The sequence below is a fragment of the Onychomys torridus genome, chromosome 16 (genome assembly GCF_903995425.1).
Source record: "Onychomys torridus chromosome 16, mOncTor1.1, whole genome shotgun sequence".
NCBI classification, from domain to species: Eukaryota; Metazoa; Chordata; class Mammalia; order Rodentia; family Cricetidae; genus Onychomys; species Onychomys torridus.
Genome location: NC_050458.1, coordinates 65,997,698 through 66,024,296, shown reverse-complemented (window position 1 = coordinate 66,024,296; position 26,599 = coordinate 65,997,698). Strand labels below are relative to the sequence as shown.

Sequence of the window (26,599 nt, the reverse complement as noted above, 5' to 3'; positions counted from 1 at the left end):
TTAATGGTTAAGAGCACATACTGAGCCAGGCATGGTGGCACACACCTTTAATCACAGCACTCGGGAGGCCAAAGGCAGGTGGATCTCTGTGAGTCTGAGGTTAACCTGGTCTATGTAATGAGTTCCAGGCTTGCCAAAATTACATAGTGAGAGCTTGTCAAAAGAAAAGAAAGAGAAAAGGAAGGAAGGATGGAAGGAAGGACAACCATTCTTCCAGAGGATCAGAGTTCAGTGCCCAGCACTCTGTCAGATGGCTCACAAAGTACAGCTCTGATCCAATAAATCGCCTCTGGCCTCAAGGGCACCTACTCACCTGTACATACCCGCCCCTAACACACACATAATTTAAAAAACAAAACTAAAAACAAGACCAACACCTTGGAAGCCCTGCACACTCTGTACCAAAAATGGACTGAATTACCCAAGGAGGAATAGTCATTAACTGTTTTAGTCTAGACAAAATGTCTACCAAGACTCCCCAATCTCAGCTGGCTTAGATCTGAAAACCCTAGGACACTAAGACTCTCCCAGGCACTTCCAGCCTCTGCCCTGCCTTTGGTGGGAAAGCACATGCCAGATCATATTTTCTAGGTTTCTAAAAATATGCAGCTTTTAAATATATTCATGTTGGTGCTCTGCTGCTGAGCTTCCTAAGGCAAAGCCTCTGACATGGAGAAGATGTCAGCGCTCACAGGAAGGCATCTGGCTATGACTGATGGCACAACTCCCTTGCATAACCACAGTCTAACCCACGGCAGGGAAACAGAGTCACAGTGAGGCCTGTGCTCCAGCTCACGGCAGCACTGCCATCTGGATGCTCTTTCCACGGTCAGAAGAATGGACTAGTTCCGAAATGACCACTTATCTTCATTTACAATAGCAACAATATCTTCTCAGCCATATTTGCATCTAATAGTTAGCCGAGATGGATTTTTGAGACAGGGACTCACTATGTAGACCTGGTTGGCCTGATACTCGCTAGGCTGCCTGAACTTGAGGCAATTGTCCTGCCTCAGCTTCCCCAGTGCTAGTGATATATAAATAAAATAGATGATCTCAGCGATGCTCTAGCACACCCACATAGTTAATTTTTTCTGTTTTTGTTAGCTGAGCTCTCTCCATCCTGAGTTCTGGTTTCATGTCAAGGCCCAGTGCTGAGTTCAAGGCCTCATCTAAGAGAGTCTTGGACAACAACAGGCGCTCCAGGAAAGGGAGGCCAACTATGCTAGAAGCCCAGGCTGCCTTTCCCATAACTCTCACCAAAGCCCACAGGCTGTGGAACAAGTCAATGATTCACCAAGTCTCCAGTCTAAGCTTTGCTCAGTGTCCTCAGAGATCAGTGATTAGCTGTCAGCACCTCACAGGAATCCAGCACACTCTTGTTTCTCAAAAGGAGCCCTGAAACTGAGCATGTCGGACAGAACCAACTCAATTTTCAGACACACAGCTACAAAAGCTGGAGAGAGGCAGAGTTTCCACAAGAGAAAGTTTTGCACTTGACCTCTGGAATCTTGAGGAATGAAAGATTTTGGTGTAGCCATTATCATATCTTATTACATGTCAGACTCCAGATGAGGAGAATTATGAAACCAAATGACTCAACACAGCAGGGCCCCTGGCCTTCCTCATAAACACTCTCTCCTGCTGGGAACCAGTTGTGAGGGCCAACAAACACAGTGCCTGGAGAACCTATTACCTGAGCCAGACCCTGATGTGGAGAGATCGTAGACAAGATCCTGGAGTGTCTTGTCTTTGGAGAGACACATCTCGCAGGAGGGGTCCTCCATGTCCAGTCTCTGGCGGTTGTGGTAGACACGCTGGTGGTAATTGATGACAAGGAAAACGATGATGATGATGAGAAACAGGAGGAAGACCGGGCCGGCAATAATGCCCACCAGCTCCACAGGGCCCCACATGGAGGGGTGCTCAGGCTCCTTGAGGTGCCCTGGGAAAACGAGCAAAAGCAGGGAAGAAACAGTAAAAACAAGAGAACGCTGGGGTTCCACTGTTCCCTGAAACTGCACCTCATGTAAAGGCCTCAGTTGCGGGTTTCCCTGGTCTTCCTGGGCCAGCCTATCCTTGATGCTCTCAAATGCCTCCTTTCTCTCAGTCAACACCCTCCAACAGTGGAACCAAACCCACTCTGCAAGTTCAAGGCACGTCAGAACTGCAAGCTGCAGGCTGCTCCAGGCTCTGGCCAGTCCCTCCTCAGAAAGACCTGCTAAATGGCAGACCTACTCAAGGAGGTGTCTAAGACTGCCAGTGTGGTCACCACCTTTTTTAACTCTGGCCTTCTTCACACCTATTCATCCTGTCCCCAGAGCAGAGCCCTTCACATGGCTCTGCCGCTGATGTCCTGTATCCCACAAGTAGCTGGTAGCTCTGGGACTAAGTGGGAAATGTGCTCTTCTCACCTTCTGAGCAACAAGCCTGACTAGGAAAGAAGCCTAGCCTCTGCCATTGCCTCAGGGAGCATCTAGAAACCACCTCTGCCGTCACTGAGCAGAAGAACGAAGGACGAAGCGGTCTAGCTCCACAGGGAGACAGTCCAAGGGTCCACTCACCGCTGGGCACCCTGAGGTCAATCTTGTTGCAGAAGTCAGTATAGCAGCAGTGGGTGTTGCGCAGATCCTCAGAGCTCAGACAGTAGAAGGGCTTCCCAGCAGGGACCAGCTCCACCTTGGGGATGCAGGTGCGCACGTGGTGCTCCATGCCATCCAGGTTGAAGATGGAGACCATGCAGGCCCCATCGGTTTCACAGGTGTAGTTGGTCTGAAGGCAGCTGGTACATGCACACAGCAGAGCTATAGGAAACGGGGGAGCAGATATCAACAGTAATATAAGATCTTCCTTCAGGTCCTTTTCCAAACTCAGAATGACCCCCTGGCATACTTATATCCCCCAAATAAGCAGCTTTTATGGAACTGGGGCCAGAAAGATGCCTCAGCAGGCGCCTCTGCACCTCATTTAGCTCATAGGCAAGGCTCTGTAGATCCCGCCATTCCTAACTGCTCTGTTCTCTGCCAGTGAAAGAGAGATGAAGCGCCCACTCCTTCCAAATGATCCTGCAAGGTGGACGGAGTCTTCCCTTTGGAGAACACGTGCTCCCCACATTCCATACAAAGCTACCCAAGATTCTTTGGGGCCAGTCTCATTCCATCTCCTCTTGGGCACCAGGCACCCCAGTTTCCAGGAGATGGCATGCATGCTCTCATACAGAATTCACTGCAATGTTGTTGGCTTTTTTTTCCCTGCCTAAATCCTTCAAAATTCTGCTCAATTACCACTTCCATTAAGCAGCTTTCCCTGGTTCTCCATTATCACCTCCTCCCTTTAGTCCATATTTGGTACCCAGCTCATGAGGTCCAAGGAGGATGTTCTCCTTAGAGAATTTGAATGCCCACTTCATAAAGTTATTGTGAGGAGGAAATGAGGTCATGCATATAAAGTGTGTAATAAATTTAACCCATACCAAAAGGCCCCAGGCAGCACTTGGCATACATACATACACTCATGTACTCATGTGTGTGCAACACACACACACTCTCTTTCCCTTTCCCCTTTTTTCAACTATGCAGTGTACAAAATCCCCACTGGGATTAATGAGTTTTGTGGGTATATACCACACGCAAGTGTGTGCCACCAACAGGAAATCACCGTGAATGAATTTGGCGCCTCTGAAAGCTGCTGAGCAGCCCTGGAATCTGCAATCCTTTATTTATCTGACTAACAAGAATAGCACAGCCAGTTGGTACTCCTCTATGTCTCCCCCAAGCCTAACCTAGCCCTGACCTCCTGGGATGGGCCGGAATGTAGCCTTGGCTACAACACTGAAGCTGGTACTGGCTTCGGCAGTCACTCACCAGGGGATGGAGGGAAAGGGTGCAAGACCTCCATGGCACACTCTGTGGGAAGACCTGCACACTAAGCCTCTAGAGCAAAAAGGTTTGTGGCCAATCCAAAGGAAAGCCTAGGCTGCAAAGAGTTCCTCTTCCTCGCTTCATCCACTCTCTGAAAGTTATCCCTTAGCTTTACAGATCCAAAGACAACCCCACCTACCCAGACTGTAAATAAGGCAACCCTTTGCTGTTCCCACTCAAGGACACAAGGTACTGGGGAGGGGCATGGGCAGCAGGCAGGCAGACAAAGAGCCCTTCCATGCAGGGCCTGTGTATTTGTACAGTGTTTGATGAGATTTCTATCTTCTGAGAATCCCCACATGCAGCTACCTGGTCGGGCTGTACTATGTCTCACAGGCAGGGCGTTTGAAGCAGGGAGCTGTGAGTCAAGGACTCACCATCAAAGGAGCTTTGCCAGAAAGATCCCCTGGACCTCAGTGCTAACATTCTAGTCTCGAGACAAAGTTTCAAATTTTCCTCCCAAACTTGTGTTGCAAATGCTCTCATTTTGTTTCTGTTTGTTTGAGACTGGTTCACTCCATAGCCCAGCTGGCCTTGAACCCTCCACCCTCCTGTCTCTACAGTACTGGGATCACAGGCCTGGGCCTCCAAGCCAGGCTCTGTCTTACTCCTCTTAAGAACTTAAAATTTATTCAAGTCTCAGAAAACTTGGCAGGACCCCCTTTTCTTCCTCCAAGAGTCCTGCTAACCCAAGAAGGCGCCTTTGGCGATCCCCTTTTGTGTCCCTTAGGGGCTCCCTACAGGGAGCGCACCTCTCAGTACCCATGTTGTGACGCCCAGCAAAGAGAACAGCATTGGGTCTATTTGGGGAAATTAACGACTTCAAGAGGTAACTATTCTGAGCATGGTGAGACACAGCCAAGCCCACAGCCGCCTTCTAAAAAGCAGTCCCTTCAGAGTCCATCAATTAGTGGGGCCAAGCAGTCAGGAGCCCCTGCTTCCTAATAGTTATTCTTTTCTCATTGGTGCTGGCCTTGTTCACAGTGATTCATTCTGGAGAATGAACACACCCACATGTGGCTCATTATTTTTGGGAAGTACTTAGACGATCTTGGTGTAAGACAGAAAAGAGGAGAAGGGGAAATCTAGGCTAGAAGGGGCTGAGGATGAGCTAGGAAATGACCACGTGGGTCTGTGGGTCTGTGATAAGGAGCTGGGCAAGTCCCTGAGTCTGTCTGGGCCTCAACTATCCAACCAACAAACACCATTTATCTTACAGAGACAAGAGGGAAGTTGGCCAACTGCCTGCTAAGTGCTGGGGCTCCCCAAGCAAGGCTCCCTCCACCCACTGTGTACATCTTTGCCTTTTGCAGAGCAAGTGACAAGTCCAAACAGCCACACTTTGAAGATAACCATCGCCACTACCCACACTCTGAAAATATCTGACTTTCCATCACCAGGAGCGACAGAGGGTATCACGGAGTAACAGGTCACAGAGACCTGAAGCCTGAATGCCAGTTCTAATACTGGCCACATGACTGAACTCAGTTGGCCTCCTGCACTACCCTACTGTACTAGGCTGACACTGTGGAGGAGGACCTCAGGACTATATAAACTAATACACTGTAAAGAACTCGTAGTAGGATGTACTCAATCAACACCAACTCCCCTTTTAATGTAAAAACTGAAATAAAAAAAGACACAAACAAGGAAAATGCCTCTTACACTAACTGGCAAGTGTCGAGTCACAGTCTCAGGAGGAAACTGCTCTTTAGTCCTGTGGCTTACGTGGCTCTGGCTAAGTCACCTAACCTCTCTCAACCCCCCTTTCCTCATGATTAACCAGAAAAGGGAACTGGACAAGACGCCTTCTCAAGCCCTTTCCAGGGACAAGCTCTCCTCCAGGTCCACTCTTCACAGCACACTGTGTTTCCACCTGCTCCGCCCCATCCTAGTCCCAAATGCCTTTAAAGACACACGTCTTGGCTACGCGCCTGCTAATATTTTTCACTGAAACCAAAGAAACAATGATAAAATTATAAGCATGCTCTGAACTTACTATAAACTTAGTATCCTAAATTTAATTCTTTCTGAAAAGCTAAATCTGGGCTAATGACAACAGCCCCTTGTAACATTTCATGATGACTCATCAGGTCAAAGTCTGCACATGTGTATAAACAACATGGTGCACCTAAAACGCTCCTTATTCCACCACTAAGCATGATATATTAGGAGTGGCAACCACAGAGGAGGTACCAGCTCACTGTGTGTGTAAACAAGTCAGGGGCCAGGATTTTACTCAGCGGTAGAGGTTTGTCTACATGTGCAAGGCCCTGGGTTTGGTCCCCAGCACTGAAAATTTAAAAAGAAAAAGAAAAAGAAAATGAAAGAAAAGAAAGCGGTCAGAACACGAGCAGCCCTCCATGGACAGACTTTCTCTTATTGACGGGTCTAATTAGTCAAACCTGAACTAAAGACAAAGCTGCCACAGCAGGACTGGAGCATAGTTCAAAGTCTGTCTGACTGGAAGGTGGTTTGTGGTGGGATATCAATGCACATTTGATTCAGAAGAAAAGCTGTTTTGAGAAAAGCCAAGTCTCAGCTTGGGCAGACTGGCAGCTGGGTGTTCTGTAGAGCTCAGGAGGACAAAGATGCTCAAGGCTGTGCTCAGCCAGGAAGCCTCAGGAATCACCAGGAGCTTAGCCTCACAACCTCACAAGCCATCACTAGGGGATGCCCACAGCCTCGGCGTCAGAAGCATGCTGCATAGCAGCCTGTTCTGTCTAGGAATCAGCCATGAACACACGTAAACAGTTCCAGAGCTGGAGCAACAACGAGGGGCTGTGTCTGGTGGGAGCTCTTTTCTGATAGGCTGGTTCTTTATACTTTCAGAATCCAGGGCCTCAAGCATGCTGGGAAAGAACTTCACTATCGAGCCACGCAAGTCAGACAGACACCAGCTTCCAGTGTCACTAAGTCACACAACACAGACAGACTCCATTATCCCATGTTATCCTCATTCTCTTGCATGGTCCCCACAGAACTCAGGGCCAAGGCAGATGTAGCTGTTCCACTTTATGAGGAACAAGGCCTTGGAGAAAGTAAGGGGCTCAAAAACAGTATACAAGGAAGAAATAGTGCTACACCTCCAGTCTCCAGACTTTACAAACCAGGAGTTCCCCAGTATTCTCCAATGTCCCCCTGGCAATGACCAGGACTCCTAACTTTCAGGACCATGGGAAATACCTTCCCAGTTAAACTCACCATCCTGCAAGTGTATCATCACCCCACTAGGTCAAATCTGCTCTTGTTTTCCTGAACAGAGAACCTTACCAAGTCTTCCTGCAGCTTGCCTCCAGCCTGACCCTCCTGCCTTCCAAGTACATCACTGCAGCTGGCCACCCCTACTTTTCAAAGGCATGTCTATGACAGTTCCCATTCCGTCACCTCACTCCTTTTGTTCATAGACATCTTTACCTTTTTAAAAAGCTCCAAAGCAGTCAGGCAGTGGTGGTGCACACCTTTAATCCCAGCACTCGGGAGGCAGAGGCAGGAAGATCTCTAAGTTCAAGACCAGCTTGGTCTACAGAACAAGTTCCTGGGTAGCCAGGTTTATACAGAGAAACCCTGTCTCTGTCTCTATCTCTGTCTCTGTCTCTGTCTCTGTCTCTGTCTCTCTCTCTCTCTCACACACACACACACACACACACACACACACACACACACACACACACACGGCTCCAAACCTGTCGTGTCTTAGAGAAACCCCACAGACCACAGCTTAAACTTCACTACGGATCCAGTGAACAACTAGGACCTTCTGGAATCTCTTAAGAACAGGTGGACCAGGTCACTGCAGTGCTCTGGCTGAAGTGCCGTTAAAGAGCAGACTATGCTCCATTCACCTCTGTCTCCAGACTGAATATGAGTAGGCTTTCAGTAAATATTTGCTCAAACAATGGCCACTGGACTGGTGAGAAGCCTCAGCAGGTCAGGGTGCTTGCTGCCAGCTTGCTGACCCAAGTTTGATCCCTGGAACTTCTACATCTCAGGACAGGAATCCAGAAAGTTGTCCTCCGATCTAAACACTTGCTGTGGAACACCCTCCCCCAACACAAAATAGACGACCGTTTCTTACAACAATGCTAAAGTCCTTCAAGGCAGAAGGACAAACAGCTACTCCGGGAGTGCTAATGGACTTCTGTGTCTGGACTCGAACAGCCGAGGGTTTGGGCAGAGAAGGGCAGCTGGTCCCAGGGCAGCTCTGAGAATCTTGTACAAGTTACATCTTAAACTGCTCAGCTTTGTGGTCACTGCACCCAAACAACGACAGCACTCCTAACATCTCCCAGTGCCTCTCAGTGCTCAAGTCCACCATCTTAAAAGATACTTTCCAGAGTTGGTTTGTTCAAATCTGGACCACAAAAAAGTTTCACTGCACTTTGCCAAAAGCTCTTAAACCTGTTAGACCCCAATGTTATTACTTCTAGGAAAATCACTTGCTGGGGAGGCCGAGTGGTTTATCCTGGATTTTGCTGGCTCCTAGTGGTGTCCTTTTAGGATACACCACCTCTGCAGTTTCTATAAACTCAGTCGGATCTGAAGGTATAATTTGCATCCAATTCACTAATTTTTTTTTTTTGCGCCCATCTCTTTCTTTGAGATGGGGGTCTCACACAGCCAAGATTGGCCTTGAATTCCTGATCCTCCTGCTGAGCACTAGGGAGGTATGCATCTTCACCTGGGACTGCTCTTCTTTCAAGATTTATTACTTTTATTATTTTATGTGTGTGAGTGTTTGCCTCTGTGGATGTATATACACCATGTATGTGCCTGGTGCTTGTATAGGCCAGGTGTCAGATCCTTTGGAACTGGATTTATATATGGGTGTGAGCTACCATGTGAGTGCTGGGAACCAAATCTGGGTCCTCTGCAAGAGCAGCAAGTGCTCTTAACAGCGGAGCCCTCTCTCCAGGCTTGATCTTTTGTCTTTTCAAGACAGGGTCTTGCTATGTAGCACAGACATTCAACTCCTCTGCCTCAGCCTCTTGACTGATGGGGTTCCAGGTATATACCACCATGCCCAGGTACATACTACCATGCCCAGTGTGCACCGTGCCCAGGTGCGCACCGCCGTGCCCAGTGTCTGCCGAATCTTAACTGGAATACTAATGACACAGATATTTCTAGACGTCTCCTGCTCTGACAGGCCCTGTGCAAGCACTCCGTCCTCAGCGCTGTCTTCCTCTAGCTCAGCAGGCAGAGTTTTGACAAAGATGATCTGCTAGAGTCTATTCAAAACTCAAGGTTGGATTCAATGTATTTCCTTAGTAGCTCTAAGATTTAAGAGTGGGCTCTTTAAAATACCTGCTTGTTTGTGTGTGGATCTTCCTGCATGCATGTGAGTGTATGTGAGAGGGGAGAGAGAAAGTGCTTGCCCCCATGCTCGAATGAATTCATACCACAGTGTGCATGTGGAAGTGAGAGAACAAGCCGAGGGTGTCCATCAGCTCTCTTCCCCATGTGGACCTCAGGGGATCAAACTCAGCTTGTCATGCTCAGTGGCAAGAGACATCATGCCAGTCCCTACAAACAGGCTCCTCCTTTGATAGTGAAGGTCTATAATCATTCATGTATGATCTAATTCTGTGGCTTGTCCAGCCTCATCACACCGGTCAGGAGGTCAGCATCCCTCCCTCCCTCCCTCCTAGCCCAGTGGTTCCATGTAAGGACACGATCTTGTGAGCAGTCTTGGGTGTCCTTCCTGCTGTGCCTCAGTGTAGCCCACCTTCCCACAGGTCTGCAGCCTGACATCCCCACACTGAGTTGTCCCTTCCTGGCTGCTGAAACCCTGTGCTGTTAATCAAAGCCCTCACTTACTACTAAGCCTCCCCACCTAGTACTGCATACTGCAGAGTTACTTAGTAGAACATCCAATCACTGTAAAACTCACCAAAGCTATTGGAAACACTGTATGCTATGTTTTGGTCTTTTAAGCACTTTGTCTTTTGAAACATTTTATTACGTGTGTGTGGGGGAGTGGGGAATGTGTATGCCTAAGGGCAACCTTTGGTTTTCTTCCACTACAGGCTCGGGGACTCAACCCAGGGCACCAGGCTTGCTCGGCAAGTGCTTTTACCCTGGGCCTCTGGACCCAGAGCACATTTTCTTTTCTCTTTGAGACAGGCTGCACTCTGTGTAGCCTGGCTGTCCTTGAACTTGGATCCATTTGCTTCTGCCTCCTGGGCTCTGAGATTGAAGGTGTGTACAGCTGCCAGGCTAGCGAGCCTTTCCTTGAGTAGAACTGTCTTATTCTTTGCTGTACACGATCCCTTTTCCTTCTTTAAAATCGTCAAGGTGTAGGTAAACACCCAGAACAGGAGCCATAACACCCGAAGCACAGCAGAGGGAATGAAACCAATCTAAACATCACTGAGCATAGGGTGCACAACTGGAGGGCCCTTCAATCAGTGCTCTCTAGTTACTAAGGATTCGAGGTGTAGTTCTCCAGGGTTTCTTTAATGTAGTAATGCAGTAAGAGGAATCTTCAAAATAAATTCAGTAATACAAAAAAATTGGGAAATCTAATTTGTTCCTCCAATATATAAATTCTACATCATCATATACATATTTTATTTATTTGTCAAGACAGGGTCTCACTATGTAGCTCTGGCTGTCCTACAACTCACTATATAGATTAGGCTGGTCTCGAACTCACCTGCCTCTGCCTCCTGAGTGCTGGGATTAAAGGCATGAGCCTATGCCTAGCTATCATATATATATGATTTATTTATTTTTAATTATGTGTAGTTGTATCTGTGTGTTGGTATGTGCTCATGAGAGCAGGTGCCCTCAGAGGCCAGCAGAGAGCATCAGCTCTCCTGTACATGGAGTTACAGGCACTTGTAGGCTGCCTGAAGTGGGTGCCAGGAGCCAAATCCTCTGCAAGTGCAGTGCATATCCTCTTCACTACTGCTGCAGTCCCAATTACCCTGTTAGACAAATTTATGATATAGGAGGTGAGACAGTACAATTCAAAGTGGTAATGACTCCGAACCAGTGACAGAAAAGCTGATGGTAAAATTCATATAAATTACAAGGGATCCTGAAGAGTCAAGACAATCACAGAGGGCAGAAATAAAAGAACAAAGCTGAAGGACTCACATTTCCCAATCTCACACTCTCCACAAATCCATACTTATCCACCGCTGGCACAAGGACAGACATACAGATTTAAAAAGTTGAGGGTCCAGGAACAAAACCATATATCTATGACCAACTGCTTTTCAACAGTTGGGCCTAGAACATTCAAAAGAAAATGTCTCTTCAGTAAATTAACTAAAGGGGAGAGGGTAGGGAACAAAAACAAACAAAAGAACTAACTCCACTTATAACCCGGTGGACAGGAGGGTTGTAAATCCCAGGTCAGTGTGGGCTCCATAGCAAGACCTAGCTTAAAAACATAAAACAAAACAAAACCCTTGGGAGGCAGAGGCAGGTGATCTGTGAGTTTGAGACCAGCCTGGTCTACAGAGGGAGTTCCAGGACAGCCAGGGCTACACAGAGGAACCCTGTCTCAAAAACAAACAAGCAAACAAATCAAAACAAGCCAGCAAGATGGCTCAGTGAGAAAAGGAGCTAGCCACCTGAGTTTGGTTCCCGGGACCCTCAGAGTAGAACGCCACTGACTCCCAAAGATTGCCCAGACTTCCACATGTGCACTCCCACCACCACCCCCCAAAAAAATCAAAAAACAAATATTATTAAAGCACTACAGAAAAATATCTGATTGTTCCTTGGTAAGAGAAACAGAACCATCAGTAGAATTACCGCACAACCTAGCCAAGTCTACTCGCTATTCCCAAAAAGAAACTGAAAACAAAATAACGTATACAAATAGTCACAAAAATCCCAAATGCCCATCAAATGATGAGCAGATAAGCAAAATGCAGTGCATTCATCCAATGGAGTCATTACTCAGCCACAGGAAGGAAGCAATTCCACACACTACAATATGGACAAGTCCTGAAAACACTGGAGAGGAAAGAAACCATGTCATGTGGTTCCATTAGACGGCATGCCCAAACATGGACTTGGGGCGGGAAGATGTTAGTAAGGGTACGCAGCACTGATTAATGAGTTTTCTCATTAAAAGTTTTCTTCAGAGAAATGAAAAAACTTTTGAGAATTCCATAACGGTGATAGTTTGGATATTATAAAAGGCTTTAATGCCACCAAGTACACACTTTCAAGTGGTTAAAATAAGTGAATTCTGCTATATGTATTTGATAGCAATTTAAAACTATCATAAATCCACACACACAAAGCAAAATGTGCGATATAATCTCAGGTACAGAATGAAACAAAAATTCTTATGTGTGCATAGGAAAAAGATCTGAGGCACAGTGCTTTTCCAAGTTATCTAGTTCTTCTACCATGTCCCAAGAATAGGACCTCCACAAGGAGGGCAGCCAGGGTCCGGTCACCTTCGCTATCTATCTAGCACAGCATCTGGTGAACTCAGTAAAACCAAGTCAGACCAACACCATGTTTAATAAACTTCAGCCCAGTAAGTTACATGCATTTCTAGATTGTCATGTTATTTACATTAATTAATTTTATGTGTGTTTTGCTGACGCGCGCGCGCACGCGCGCACACACACACACACACACACACACACACACACACACACACACGGTTGTGTACCAAATATGTGCTTGATGGCCATGGAGGTCAGAAGACATCAGATCCACTATAACTGGAGTTACAGATGGTTGTGAACCATCACATGGGCACTGGGAATTGAACCCAGGACCTTTCCAAGGGCAACAAGTGAGAGAGGGTCTCACTGTGTAGCCCTGTCTGGTTTAGAACTTGCTATTTAGACCAAGATGGTCTCGAACTCACAGATCCATCTGACTTGATCCTGAGTGCAGGGTTAAGGACACGTGCTATCCCCTACCCAGGCTCTTTTTAGTTTTGAGAGGACCTCAGTCGTCCCAGGCCAGCCTTGAGTGCTGGGATTAGTCATGTGCCACCCACCACATGCAGTTTTATCAGGTGCTGGGCTTTCTCCATATTAGGTAAGGGCTCTACCAACTGACCTACACTCCCAGCCCCTATACTGTCATTTTACCCACTGCTTAAAATATGAAAAACAATAACTACAGATCTAAACAATCGCCGAAACAGTTATGAAAATCTTGAACTGGGGGCCGGTGGGATGACTCAGCTGATAAAAGCATTTCTTGTCCGGCCTGATGACCTGTGACCCTCACAGCAGAAGGGAGAACGGCCTCCTGAAGGTTGTTCCCTCATCTCCACATACAGACCTGGGAACAAGTGCCCCTCCTCCACAAATAAATAATTAAAAAGAAAACCATAAGGAAATCTGAACAGAGGTATCCAAGCCTGACCGGTCACAAACAGAGGTAATGTTTGGTTTGCTTAGGGGAGAAAAGGGTGAGAAGGCAGTAACTGGAGACAGACACTAAGCTCCAAAGCTCTACTACACTGAGTAGAAAAATCTTGCATCAGCAAAACAATTACACATTATTGGCTACCCCCTCCCAAATTTCATTTTCATCCTTCATGATCATCAAAAGTAAATTTTAAAACAAGACAAAAAGTTCTGAGCACCGAGACACAATACAGTCAAAGCCACAGCGCACTTGGTGGGATCTAGAAAACTGCTGGCAGAAAACCACTTATGAAAAAAATGTAACTGGCTTAATAAAGGGAGTTTTTGTATTGGGGGCAAAGCCCATCTGCTTAACAATAAAGACGTTTAATAAACTTGGCATTTGACTCCAGATCTCAGAAAAGATCTTGGAATGGAGTTCGCATAAGAGAAAGGTGTCTGGAAAGGCAGCCCCACACCACACAACACCACTCTGAGCTGCCCTTCCTGAGATCTGCTTGGAGACAGACCCAACCCCAGAGAGCTGTTTAAACAAGTTCAACTTTAAGCCTCGGGTGTAGAGAATGAAAGCTTTGTTCTCACTCAGAAGAGATGTTTGATGTTTATGCTAAGAAGACCTGTCACTGCAATTTAATTTATGACGAATGGTAAATACCCAAACTTCACACGAGGGCCCACCTGCTGCCCAGGAGAAGGCAGAGGAACTCAACAGGCCTGGCTAGGAGGGGCGTGTGTAAAGCTCCAGACCTAACACGCAGACTCAGCTCCTAGTTAAAACATTCAGCAACTCGGTTTTTCTCCTTAACTTAGTTTATAACAAACACAGAAAGCAAGTGGGGTTTTGTTTGTTTGTTTTGGATCCACTTATGTAGACACACTTCTGGCTCGTTAGAGCAGGGGGATATTTATCCCGGTGTTCCCTTCCTCACCCACTTACTTACCACAGTGTAAGCAGAGGCAGCATGAACCTCACCCTTGTGAGGGAAGGATGAGAGGCCAGCTGTTTCTGTCAATGAGGGTAATGCAGGAGAAATAACAAACAAACAAAATCAACCAAGAGGTAGAAACTGATGAGGCTGACATCAAGTTCATTTGGCTGCAGGAAAATGGATGTGTAACATCACACACAGGAATCAGAGGTGAGGTAGGAAGAGAGATGATTATGTCCAAGTAACTCACAAATATCCACAGCATTTTTGAATGACCTTTGAAAGAACAAAATAAAACAAAACACAATAGAACATGGGGCCAGAGAGATGGCTCAGAAGAGCACCCGCTGCCCTTGCAGGGGACCTGGATTTGGTTCCCAGCACCACGTGGAAGCTCACCACCATCTGTTACTCTAGTTCCAGCAGATCCAATACCTGCTTTTGGCCTCCAAAGATATCAGGTACACCTGAAGTACATATACAGACACGCAGACAAAACATCCACGCACGTTTAAAAAAATAATTAAAATCGAATAAATCACAGCAAGACAGAATTGGAATTATTTACGTAGGATTTTACTGAAAGGATGAAAAATGAATAAATTCAATTAAACAAATTTATTAACTACTTAAAATCCACCAGGTTCTATGCCCAGCCAAAGGGCCCACTGTTTGAAGTGGGTCAGAGAGCAGAACCCTGAGCAATGTGCCCCCAGCACTACCAGAAGGAAAGGTGCTGACCAGGACGGCACATGAGGATGGAATTCCCCGGAACGTTGTATTAGCTAGGAAGAGGAGAGGAGAGAAGGAACAGGAAAGGCTTGGGGCCACAGAAATACAAGGCATACTAGGCCCACACTGAATGACAATGCCCATAACGGTGTCAGAGTGCCAGCTAGAGACCAGGGCAGCAAAAAGACCAGGGCCGGATGACACTGATGATGCCAATCTAGGGGTCTGGGGTTGAGCCTCGAAACTCGGAAGCAGGGGGCCGTGGGTCAGAGCAGGTAAGACTCTGCAGCAGCAGAAGCTGGAGGACGCCCGAGGCGGGGCTGGGTTAGAGCACTTCAGCAGAGCACATGCTCCAGAGTCCACCACCCAGGTGCTGCCCACCTCTTAAGGTGCATGGAGTAGACACAACTCGGACGCAGCTCAGTGCCAGGAGCTGCGCGTCCAGCAGACAGATGCTTTAATTGCCACTGTCACCCAGCGAGTGAGGAGGCTCTGAACAGTAGTTCCACTGGAATTCCAACTAGCGAAGAAAACTGCTGAAGGGCAAGGATAGCCCTCTTAACTCAGCTCTGGGCCAGGCATGCCCAGGTTTTCAGGAACAAACACTGCTGCGCTGAAGTGTGGCACACAGACACATCCTAAGAGGGCCTGGGGATGGGGCAGAGGGGCTCCTCCACACAGACACATCCTAAGAGGGCCTGGGGATGGGGCAGAGGGGCTCCTCCACACAGACACATCCTAAGAGGGCCTGGGGATGGGACACAGGGGCTCCTCCACACAGACACACCCTAAGAAGGGCGGAGGGGCTCCTCCACACAGACACATCCTAAGAGGGCAGAGGGGCTCCTCCACACAGACACACCCTAAGAAGGGCAGAAGGGCTCCTCCACACAGACACACCCTAAGAAGGGCAGAGGGGCTCCTCCACACAGACACACCCTAAGAAGGGCGGAGGGGCTCCTCCACACAGACACATCCTAAGAGGGCAGAGGGGGTCCTCCACACAGACACACCCTAAGAGGGCCTGGGGACGGGACAGAGGGGCTCCTCCACATAGACACATCCTAAGAGGGCCTGGGGACGGGACATAGGGGCTCCTCCACACAGACACACCCTAAGAGGGCCTGGGGACGGGGGCAGAGGGGCTCCTCCACAAATTCTTAGAAACTCCTCAGCATTCAACCCAACCTACTCTGGAAAGCACACAAATCCCATTTTTGCTCCATATAGATTCTAGGCCAGGATCACTCAGGGTGATCCTCCGGCCTCAGCCTCCTGGCTGCTGGGAGTGCGACATATGCCAGCACGTCACTGAAAGGACTTTCACATTTAGCAATGGGATGCTGAGCTGTTGGGCCACATCCTCAACCCATCCTGGGCTAGTCTCATCACCCGACTGTCCCCCTTCCCCACTGCTGCATGACTCACCACACACATTTAAAAACAACCACAAGAAACACCTCCTTACTACTTCAGTTTCGGAGACTGTGTCGGCTGAGGCCGGTCGGATTCTCCTCTAAGCTGAGGTTCTCTTCCAACTTTAATGGTTGTTGTAAGATCCACTGCCCGGCAAATCCAGGACTCAAAGCCCTGTTTTCCTCCTCCTATCAGAAAAGGACCACTCTCAGCTCCTAGTCTGTCTGCCACGTGCTTGTTGGGATGGAAGTTCATAACATGGGTGCTGGCTTCCAAGCCAGCTGGAGTATCTCTGATGTCCTTTCTGCAACGGACTGAGCAATCATCAAGCCCACCTACCTGATCATCAACTGAGACCTATCTGTCAAATCCCTACGCAGTAGTACCAACACCACCAGTGTTAGAGAGTGACTGGGCACAGGTGGACAGACATCAAGTCCCAGGGCCCTGTGGGAAACAGGGTGGCTACAGGGCGCTCAATCCCCTTAGCTGTCCATTGTCCATCTCATGTGGCAGAAGTAGGTAGGCATGGTGAGGAAAGGCAGCCATGCTAATGCCTGGTACACTGAAGGTGTCACCCAGTGCTAAAGGCGTGTGTGTGTGTGTGTGTGTGTGTGTGTGTGTGTGTGTGTACACGTACATCAACAGGACACACTCAGTGTGCAGTTTATCTAGGTGTGCACCAGGAATGTAGCCCAGTGGTACAGTGCTTGACCAGTATCCATTAGACCCTGGGTTCCATCCCCAGCACTGCCAAAAACCAATATAGACTTCAGATGCAGTGACACCATCAGGGACCTGAGGGACTAGGGAGACGGTTCAGTGACAGCTGTTCCCTGCCAAAGCATAAGAACCTGAGTTCAGAAACCCGGCACCCACGTACATGCCATGTCTGTAACCTAAGGACTGGGAAGGATGTAGCAGAGAAACAGCCAGACCCTGTGGGCTTGTTGGCCAGCTAGTCTATCCGAGAGGCCCTGTCTCCAAAAATGAGGTGGACAATGATGGGGAAAACATCTGGCATCAATCTCTGGCCTCCATATATACATGCATGAACAAGTGTGCCTGCTCACACATATGTGTACACCATACACATACACACAAAAAGGTGTCCTTAAAATTTTACATGATGTAACTTATCTCTAGAACATTTAGCTAGTGAAATTCCATGCATAGAATTTGCCTACTTGCTAAAAGTTATCTGTGACCCCAAACACAATGCTTGCAGTACTTTCCTGCCATTTGAGGACACACACAGAGCAATAAGACCTGAGCAGCCCAACACAGGTGTTCCCACTGGAGGTCAAACAAGGCGACCCTCTGCTCTCTCCTGGCTCTCACACTGTAAACACATGGCCTCTTGGCAGATATTCCTGCCATACTTTTCATTGATGACTTTGCATGTGAAACGGTCCCCAAGCATGGTGCTGAAGGGGTGTCTGGTGTCCCCAAGCACAAGACAGTGACATATATGCCTTAGAGAGAATGATACGCACGTAATCTTGATTCAGGCAAGAGTTCCATGTTATACCCCAACAATATGCACTAAATGGGGTGTCTATACACAAGATAAGGTTATCTGTGGGCCACCTGATGATGAGGCTACAGAGGCTCCCAGGAACCTAACCCTGTACTTCCCCTGGCCACTTCATAGACCCTAACTCCCCAGCTACCTCAGCCCCGCTTTACAGAGCACGCAGTGAAGCAGAGGATGGAAGGACCACTCCGGGCACACTCTAGTACATCTTCCTCACAACACTCAGCTGGCAATTGTGTCTACTTAATTATTTTTAGTTTAAGCCACAGTGATTTTAAGTTCCACAACAGTAGGGATTTGAGAACTTTTGTTCATCTTATTCTGTGTTATTTCCTCATGCCAAAAGCAGTTCTAGGCACATACCCAACTGAATGAATAAAGAAATCTCCTATATGGAACTATGCAGATATTAGAGGTGATGTGATGTTACTTTTATTATGTTAAATCCAAAATATTCAGTAGGACAAATTCGAGCTTGAGACTGGACAGAAAGAAGAGGAGGAGGAGGAGGAAGAAGAAGAAGAGACCATTACAGACTCGGGAAGCAGAGGCAGGCAGATCCAGCCTGATCTATGGAGCGAGTTTCAGGACAGGCAGGGCTACCCAGAGAAACCCTGTCTTGAAGAGGAAAAAAAAAAGACAAGTCAGGATGACTACATGGCCTCAAGTGATACTACCTCTGTGATCTGGAGGGAGGGTAAGATCTGCTGGAATGGGAAGCACCACTGCTGAACCAAACTCTGGCAGGTGGAGAGAAGGGAAGGAAGTTGCTCCATGTCCCACTTATCCTGGATGGAAGCCGGCAGGGACACAGCAGACAAGAGTGGATGGAGATGGTGCCTCTGGAGTCCAGGCTCAGGGGAGCCATGCATGGGTGAGAACACGGACATGAGCAGAAACAGAGCGCAGGTACTCAAACCCAGTCACGGAGCAAACTGAGCAAGTCAAGTCAGACTGCAGAAGCCAAAGCGTCAGAGAGCAGATGCTCCAAAGCTGTGCACATCTCGAGTCTAGGTGGGGCTGATGGCTGAGGATACCTGCAACTCAGCCAGCACCGTAGGCCTGAGGAGGAGGATGGCCAGGACTTTGTGTAAATATGGAGAGGAAAAGGAAATAATGCCCCCATAACAGGCAACACAAGAACTCAGCACAAAGAGGCGGGATCTCAGAATTATTGTTGACTGCTGTTCCAAGGCAAACTTCAGAAACAGATTTTAAAATTAAAATACAATAATCATACCAGTATTCTAATTTAACCTTCAAAAATAAAGAGGATCTAAAGTGTCACGAGCTGAGGGAGAATGCCATTCCCCACGACACCCTGTACTCTTGGGTACTTAGAACAGGCTGCAATGCAATTCAACTCATGTTCCAAAATGCAACAGCAGCCTCAACAGGACACACAGGAAGCAGCAGCATGTCCCTCCTCTCCTGGCTCCTCTTTACTGAATCATATTTTGGTAGCAAGGTTACAATTAGCTCACCGGTGGAGAATAAACCTATTTATAACACAGCAGTCCCCCTGAAAGGCACAATCATCTCAAAGGAGTTTTGGAGGAAGATGAAGCACAGCTTCTTCCCCTGCTGCCTGCAGACTCCCAAGGTCCTTCGGGATGGAGTCCTCAGTCTAACCTTCCTGTGTTCACAGCCACCATCCTGGCCACCTCTCAGTCTCCATGTTCTTATGTAACATTTACATAGTACCATAAACACACCCAGAGTTGCATAACATTGCCAACCAATAAAGCCTACAGCAGGTCACTCCCCAGCCTGTCTTTGATTAGCCAGGTATGCTGGCTGCCTATGAGGAAAAGCCTGCCAAAGGCAGAAATCAACTGAGGAAACGTGAACCCTGGCTACCAAATAGCAAAAGAAGAAACGAGCCACACTGACATGTGGCATGCCTATCAATCAAAGTGTGTTATTCTGCCCCATAAGATAAAAAGTAACCCAACATCGCTTATTCACCCAAGTCAGAAACAGTGTCTAAAAATACCTCCCTGTCAACTGGCTATCAGTAAGTCAGCCTCACAAACGTCCCAATAAGAGTAACACACAGCGTTTTCTTATTTCCAGAGGGAAAGTGGAGGCCGTAACAGGTGAAGTTACTTGCTCAAGGACAACCTGTAAGGAAACAAAGTTCTCAGAGCACCAGCCTCCTCCCTCCATCTGGTTCTAACCTTTAACCAGAGTAACCATTTTAATGTGCTTTATCACATCTGCCCCAGGAGCTGTTTGAACAAGCTAATCAGAGGCTCCCTTTCCCTCCACAGGAGTTCTCTACCACTGCACTTCAAACCCATGCCCACTCAACAAAGTTACAAGGCTTGGATTGGGATTACATTTTTAGGCTGTTCGCAGAAATGCAAAATGTTCCTATCAGAACCTCAAATGCCTCTCTTGCTGCTTTTTGCCTTTAAAAAAAAAATGAATGTCATGTTCTGCTACTAACTTAATTTTACATTTTATAATACTAATGTTAAAATTCCTAAGATAGGTCTTAAAACACATACACCTAGCAAACGGATGCTGTTTCAGGGTGACGACATTCTCCTTATCGCTGGCTTTTTACAAAGCTGCAGTTTTCATTAATTAATAGAACACCTATCTCTTGTTGCCCTCACATGGTGTCCACACCCCAGGCATGAGAACTGCCTGGCTGTCACTTCCCCAGCCCACAGAGCAGCGCTGTATAGGAAATGCAGGGGAGGAAAAAAAATCAACTTCTTGTTATCCCAGCCTCTACTTTCCCAGAAGTGACGTTTTACTTGAAGCCTTTTGCAACAGTGGTCTCTGTAGCATGCACTATTGGCAACTCTATGTGTCCCGGAAAAAACTACAGTGTCTGGCCAAGAAGTTAAAGGGCCTTGAAGAATGTTTACTGGACACACAACTCAATTTCCCATTTACCAAAAAAAAAAAAAAAAAGAACCCAGTTCCCTGTCATACCCACCCACCCTCACCCCAACAAACATCCATTTTAGGGAGGGTACAAAACAAAAACAACCAACTGAATTCTACTGCATTCAGAACCAGTTGGATTACCAATTAAACATTCTTAACTATGTTAGCAACAAGAAAAACCCACAGACAGATACACCAAATCAGGAGGGAACCACTGCTTCAAAATCTTGGAGATGTCAGAGGCAGGGTATGAATTCCACTGGAGGGACTTAAAGATTTATTTATACACACATAACATGACAGACCTGAAGACGGAGACTCCTTGTTTTTACTATCCAACTAGAAAATCAGCACTGTACACATTCCAGAAGCATGGCCCATCAGGCCCAGCAAACGTTCTGATTTATGAAAACCATTCTCCCCCCACCAACGTTCATACCCTCCAACTTGTTTCTCAGGCTCCACCACACAGTTACCTATGACAGAGCAGCAACCCGGAGGACACAGCACAGCCTAACAGAAGCATTAGCCAGTGAACAAAGACCCGCTGCACAATCCCCACCACTGTGGGAGGGAATACATCCAAGCAGGAGATAATGAACTTGTTTTTGAGACTCCAAAGTAGCATGGTGTCTTCTCCTGAAAGTCTGGGTTACTAAACCAAGACCCACCTGAGAATCGTGTGTGTGTGTGTGTGTGTGTGTGTGTGTGTGTGTGTGTGTGTGTGTAGAACCCCAGACACACACACACTTGATCTCCCATGGATGGAAGGTTGGGGGGCGCTCAGAGGCTTTGTACAATGGGAGCAGTCCAATCCTAACTGCCTCACCATATCCATCTCTGGGTCAATAATCACTTCGATGGAACTGCCAAATATAACCTTCATCTGCAACCCCAATGCCAAGACACATTTGAGGATACTATCAAATTAAATATTTTAGGGTTTCATGTGCTCTTCCCAGCCCCAAATGCCTCATAAACAACACAGCCAGTGGAGTGACCCAGAGACTTGTCTCCACCTCAGTAGTGGGAAAGGTGGGGGTGGGCCTGTCCAGCACAAGTCCCCGAGGGTAGGAAGGTAAGGAAGGTGTGTGTGTGGGGGGGGGGGGTTGCTGGGAGGGACTGTGTGCCATGGCAAAAGTACTAACCAGGGGCGAGGGAGCAGGCCCAATGGTGGGGTCTTTAAATAACTGGGGTGGGGGGTTGGAAGATGTTCCAGGATTTCACCTGAAAAGCATTCTCAAAGTGATTAACTGAATGGGCCCCCTGGGGCGGGGTGGGGGAGGCCAGGAGCAAAGCAAATACAAATACACCTAGATTCAGATTAACAGCTGGGAAACTAGGTTTCCCAGGGTTGGCGTGGTTCTGAGGCCAAGCTCTAAAAAGGTTTAGGGGCCTGCTCGCCCCATTTCCTCCAAACAGCTTTACAGGCATGCATATCCGAGGTGTGTGTGTGGGGGGGGGGGTTGCCCTGCAGAACCAAGGGAGTGAGCGAAGGAAGGGGAACTGTGACTCCGGTGCCTAGAACATCAGGGTGGCAGGGGAGGGAGGGGAGAGGCGCCCCAGCTGATGGGAAGGTTAGAGACCCCCGACCCTTATAGCCTAGGGTACTGAAGAGCTCTCGGCATCAGGTCACCTCGGAGAAACAAGCTCCCCCTCTCGCCGAACCCCACAATCTTGGCGGGAGAAAAGGCGCCCCCAGGAGCATCTGCTGGCAGGGAATAACCCCCCTGCACCGACGTGCTGAAGGGCAGGAGCCAGGGACCTCCACATCTCGAGGGAGCCTGGGGCTGGGAGCCGAGGGAGCCGAGAGGGTGCTGGAAGCGCGACCCCCGGACCGCCCTGGTCGGGCTCCGCCTGGAAGAGCGCGCGGGTCCCCAAGGCTGACCCCCCGCCACCCCGGCCCTCCGCGCCCCCCGCCCGGCCATGTTGAGCGGCTGGGGAGGGGGCGCGCCCGAGCCCCACGGCGGGCGCGAGGCCTCGCCTGGCCCTCTGCATCCCGCGCCGCCCCCCTTCACCCCCAGCCAGGGACTCACCCTGGATCCCCCGGGGCCCAGACCCGCCGCTGCCGGCGAGCAGGAGGACAACAAGGGGGAAGAAGGAGGAGGCTCCGGCCGACTCCGCCATAGTAACCGCCGCTGCAGCCCAGCGCCCAGCGCGCGCGCGCGCCCCCGGCGCCTCCCTCCCTCCTCCCTCCCTCCTCCCGCCCGCACGCGCGCCCGCCCGCACGCGCGCCCCCGGCTCCCTCGCTCCGCGCCGGCACGTGAGCTCCCGGGAGCCGGTGCGGCGGCCGCCGCGCGCGCCCCCGAAGGGCGGGGCCGGGTGCGCGCGGGCGCCCGCCTTAAAGGGGAGTGTCCCTGTTAAAGGGGCGGAGGTTCTCGCCTCGGCCAACCTCGCGCGCCGGTGCGGAGCCCGAGCCAAGCGGAGAGCCGGGGAGGCGGGGTCCCGCGGCCTCCTCCCTCCCGCTGCCGCGCCGTGGCCCAGCCGGCGCTGGCCTCCGCCCTCCGGCCCAGCCCCGGCCCTCCGGCCCATTGAGTCCCGCAGGGTTCGTCGCCGGGGTCTCCGAACCGGCGCGCGCGCGAGACTCCCCGGTGCAGCTCTCCGGCCACAACAACCTCCCTGTGCGATCGATCGTCTTTTGGAAATGTGGCTAGCTAGGCTGGCACAGCTGAGAGCCTGGGCAGGGGGCTGTCGCAGGTCGAACCCCTCGGTAAACAGCGTGGCGGTACCTATCAAACGCCTCACCGTATGCATCGCATTTGCCCGGCATTTGCCCTGTCTTCAGGAAATAACGAGGCTAAATATTTACGCAGAATGTTCCTTTGCTTATTTATCGTTGGGAAAGCTGGAAACTAGAGAAGCAATAATAAAAGCTTAGATAAACTATGGTCACCCATGTGAGGGAACACTAGTAATTAAAAATCGGTTTACAAAACTCGAGGCATGAGAGAATGTTATTCCATGTTAAATGAACACGCGAAACACCAAACTTTACAAGATTAAAATTTTGTGGATGATATGTTTTCGTAGGATAAAAAGGAAAGATATTACTCAATATTACCACAAGGGGTTTTTGTTGTTCTTGTTATTGTTGTTATGTTTGTTTTGTGTTTGTTTGAGACAGGGTCTCACTATGTAGCCCTAGCTGCCCAAAGACTCACTATGTAGCACAGGCTGGCCTCAAGCTTACTAAGAACCGCTTCCTTCTGCCACCTAAGACTAAAGGTGTGTGCCACAGTGCCAGGCTGAAATAATTTTTTACTTTTCCTTTAAATATTCCAGTAACGTCTAAGTACTTTCCAGATAAACATTGCTTTCAAACACCTTTAATCCCAGCCCTCGAGAGGCAGAGCCAGGCACATCTCTGAGTTCGAGGCCAGCCTGGTCTACAGAGTGAGTTCCAGGACAGGCACCAAAACTACACAGAGAAACCCTGTCTCGAAAAACCAAAAAAATTAGGGGAAAGTGCTTATAAACAGTAAAGTAGATGATCCCATACCTTTCTGAAGACTTCACTTTGTCGTCATTAAGAGGGTAAGGCACGGAGAGTCGAGAGACTCTGGGGTCTGGATTCTGCTTCTACTAACCCGCTAGGGAAACAGGCCACCTTTTAGCCTTTCTAAGGCGTAGTCTCATGTGTGAGACCTCGGGGTAGAGAAGACGGTCATGAGGGAGGGAGCTGTTCTGATGTGTGATCTTCACCTTGCCTTATAAACCGTCTCCATGACAAAGGACCCGAGGAAAAACAGGACTACAGACCTCACTCCCTGGGTACAACACACACAAGTATAAGTAAATTCAAATGGGGCTGGTAAGTAGCAAACACCATTCCATCCTGTAGGTCCCCAGCCATAGTGGGCATGGTACTAAAGGCCACTAGACCGAAGTTGGCTTTAAATGACAAACATATCCTCTCCCTCCATTCTGAAGCCTAGCAATCTAAAACCATGGTGTTGACTGGGCCACCGCCACATCCATCAAACTCTTCAGAAATGACTCCTCCCCTACCTCCTTGAGCTCCTGGTAGTTCCCAGAATCCTTGGTGCTCTTCAGCCCCTGGCAGTGTGACTCCCTGCCTCCATCTTTACATGGAAGCCTTCTCTCCCAGTCTGGTTCTCTGCATCCAAATCTGGGGAGATGATTCAGATGGTAAAGCATTTACCGCGCTACCACGAGGACCTAAGTTCAGATCCCCAGCCCCCAGATAAAAGCCAAGTATACAGCTCAAGTCTGTAGCCCAGGCACTCGGAGGGCAGGGACAGGCAGACCCCCCCAGAGTCTTGCTAGCCAACCAGTCTAGCTGAACCAGCAGGACAGCTCCATGGGTCAAGGTGCTTATCACCAAGCCTGATGACCCAAGTTCCATCTGTGGAACCTGCATAGTTGAAGGAGGGAACAGACTCCCACAGTTGCTTTCTGACCTCTGTACATGCACTACCTCTACCCCCAAATAAATAAATAAATAAACAAATAAATAAATAAATAAATAAATAAATAATAAGGTGGAGATCAATAGAAGAAGATGTTGACCAGAGGTCAACACCTTCACACATGTGCATACAGCACACACAAGGTAAAGAAATAAATAAAAAAATATCTCTCATCAGACTAGCAATCATCATCAACTTAGGGCCCTCCCTGATCCAGTATGAACTCAAGTCCTTCCTTCCTTCCTTCCTACCTTCCTTCCTTCCTTCCTTCCTTCCTTCCTTCCTTTTATTTATTTTGAAACAGATTCTCCTGTAGCCCAGGCTGCCTGCGAGTTCACTATCTATAGGAATATGGCCTTGAACTCCTGATCCCCCTGCCTCTGCCTAGGTGTGTGGAGAGAACAGGTGTGCTCTGCCGTGCTGGCAGGCCAGGTAATCATAACTCCGTCACATTACAGCTGACTTCCTGGTAAACTCACAGTCACACATTGAGGGGGCAATCCTAGTTAATCCCGTGCAGTGAGCACTTCTGCAGTTGGGAAGGGGCACTCAGTCCTCAGGAATGCCACTCTGAGATCACCCTCCCTTACGCCTTGCAACCGTGGTGACCTCCAGTTGCTTTACTCCCAGACCGTAAAGTCAGCCTGAGCTTACAGAGCGATGACCTGAATCCTAGGTCAGTCCCCGGCCAGCCCACCCGTCATCTGCTTGTCTGATAACCCTTTGATTTCAACCAAGGGGTTTCACCTCCCTAGACCTCAGTTCACTCATCTGTATGCTGTGAGGATTGGTTAGGGTTCTGTAAGTAACACTGCCCCTGAAACACAGGAAATAGTGCAAGAGCCGATCAGATCCCAGCCTTCGCTACCCTCCCGTGGAGTGGTTGAGGCGTGTCTGTGTCTGAGTGTGCCCCATTTGCAGGTGAGACGACCGAACCTTACAGAAGAGGGTACAACTTGCCCGAGCTTGCGCGTAATTAGTTGTTAACGCCATGGCCCACTGCTCTTGCGCTTTGTCCAAAACCACAACATCTTATGCTTTCCCAGGGACTAACCCTCAGAACCAAGCTGCAGATGAAAATGAGATTTGCCGGGGTGGGGAGAAGGGATAATTCTGTTTCTCACACCCCTTTGTGAGGGTGTGGGACCTCTTGTCCAGTCAGCTTTCCTAGAGGACATCTACCTTCCCGCCAAGGGCCTGGGCTTCAGGGTGACAGAAGGTCCAGCTCGTACCCATGATCCTTTGCTTCTCCCTGTGGCTGGGTCTAAGGATGCCTCCTCCTCGGGCTCCTCACGTCACCATGCCTAAAGAAAAGTGAAGTGAAGCCGGGCGGCGGCGCACGCCTTTAATCCCAGCCGACGGGAGGCAG

General features: G+C 48.8%; 1 protein-coding gene across 1 annotated transcript in view; it reads right to left on the bottom strand.

Moving 5' to 3' along the window:
• Positions 1–22,977, bottom strand: part of Acvr1b (activin A receptor type 1B) — a 37,521-nt gene extending 14,544 nt beyond the window's left edge. The window contains exons 1-3 of the mRNA XM_036208587.1: positions 22,837–22,977; positions 2,565–2,804; positions 1,697–1,945 (exon numbers count right to left, since the gene is read on the bottom strand). Coding sequence (XP_036064480.1) covers positions 1,697–1,945; positions 2,565–2,804; positions 22,837–22,927 — 580 coding nt within the window. The 5' untranslated portion in view covers positions 22,928–22,977. The remainder of the gene's footprint in view (positions 1–1,696; positions 1,946–2,564; positions 2,805–22,836) is intronic.
• Positions 22,978–26,599: the final 3,622 nt, after the last annotated feature.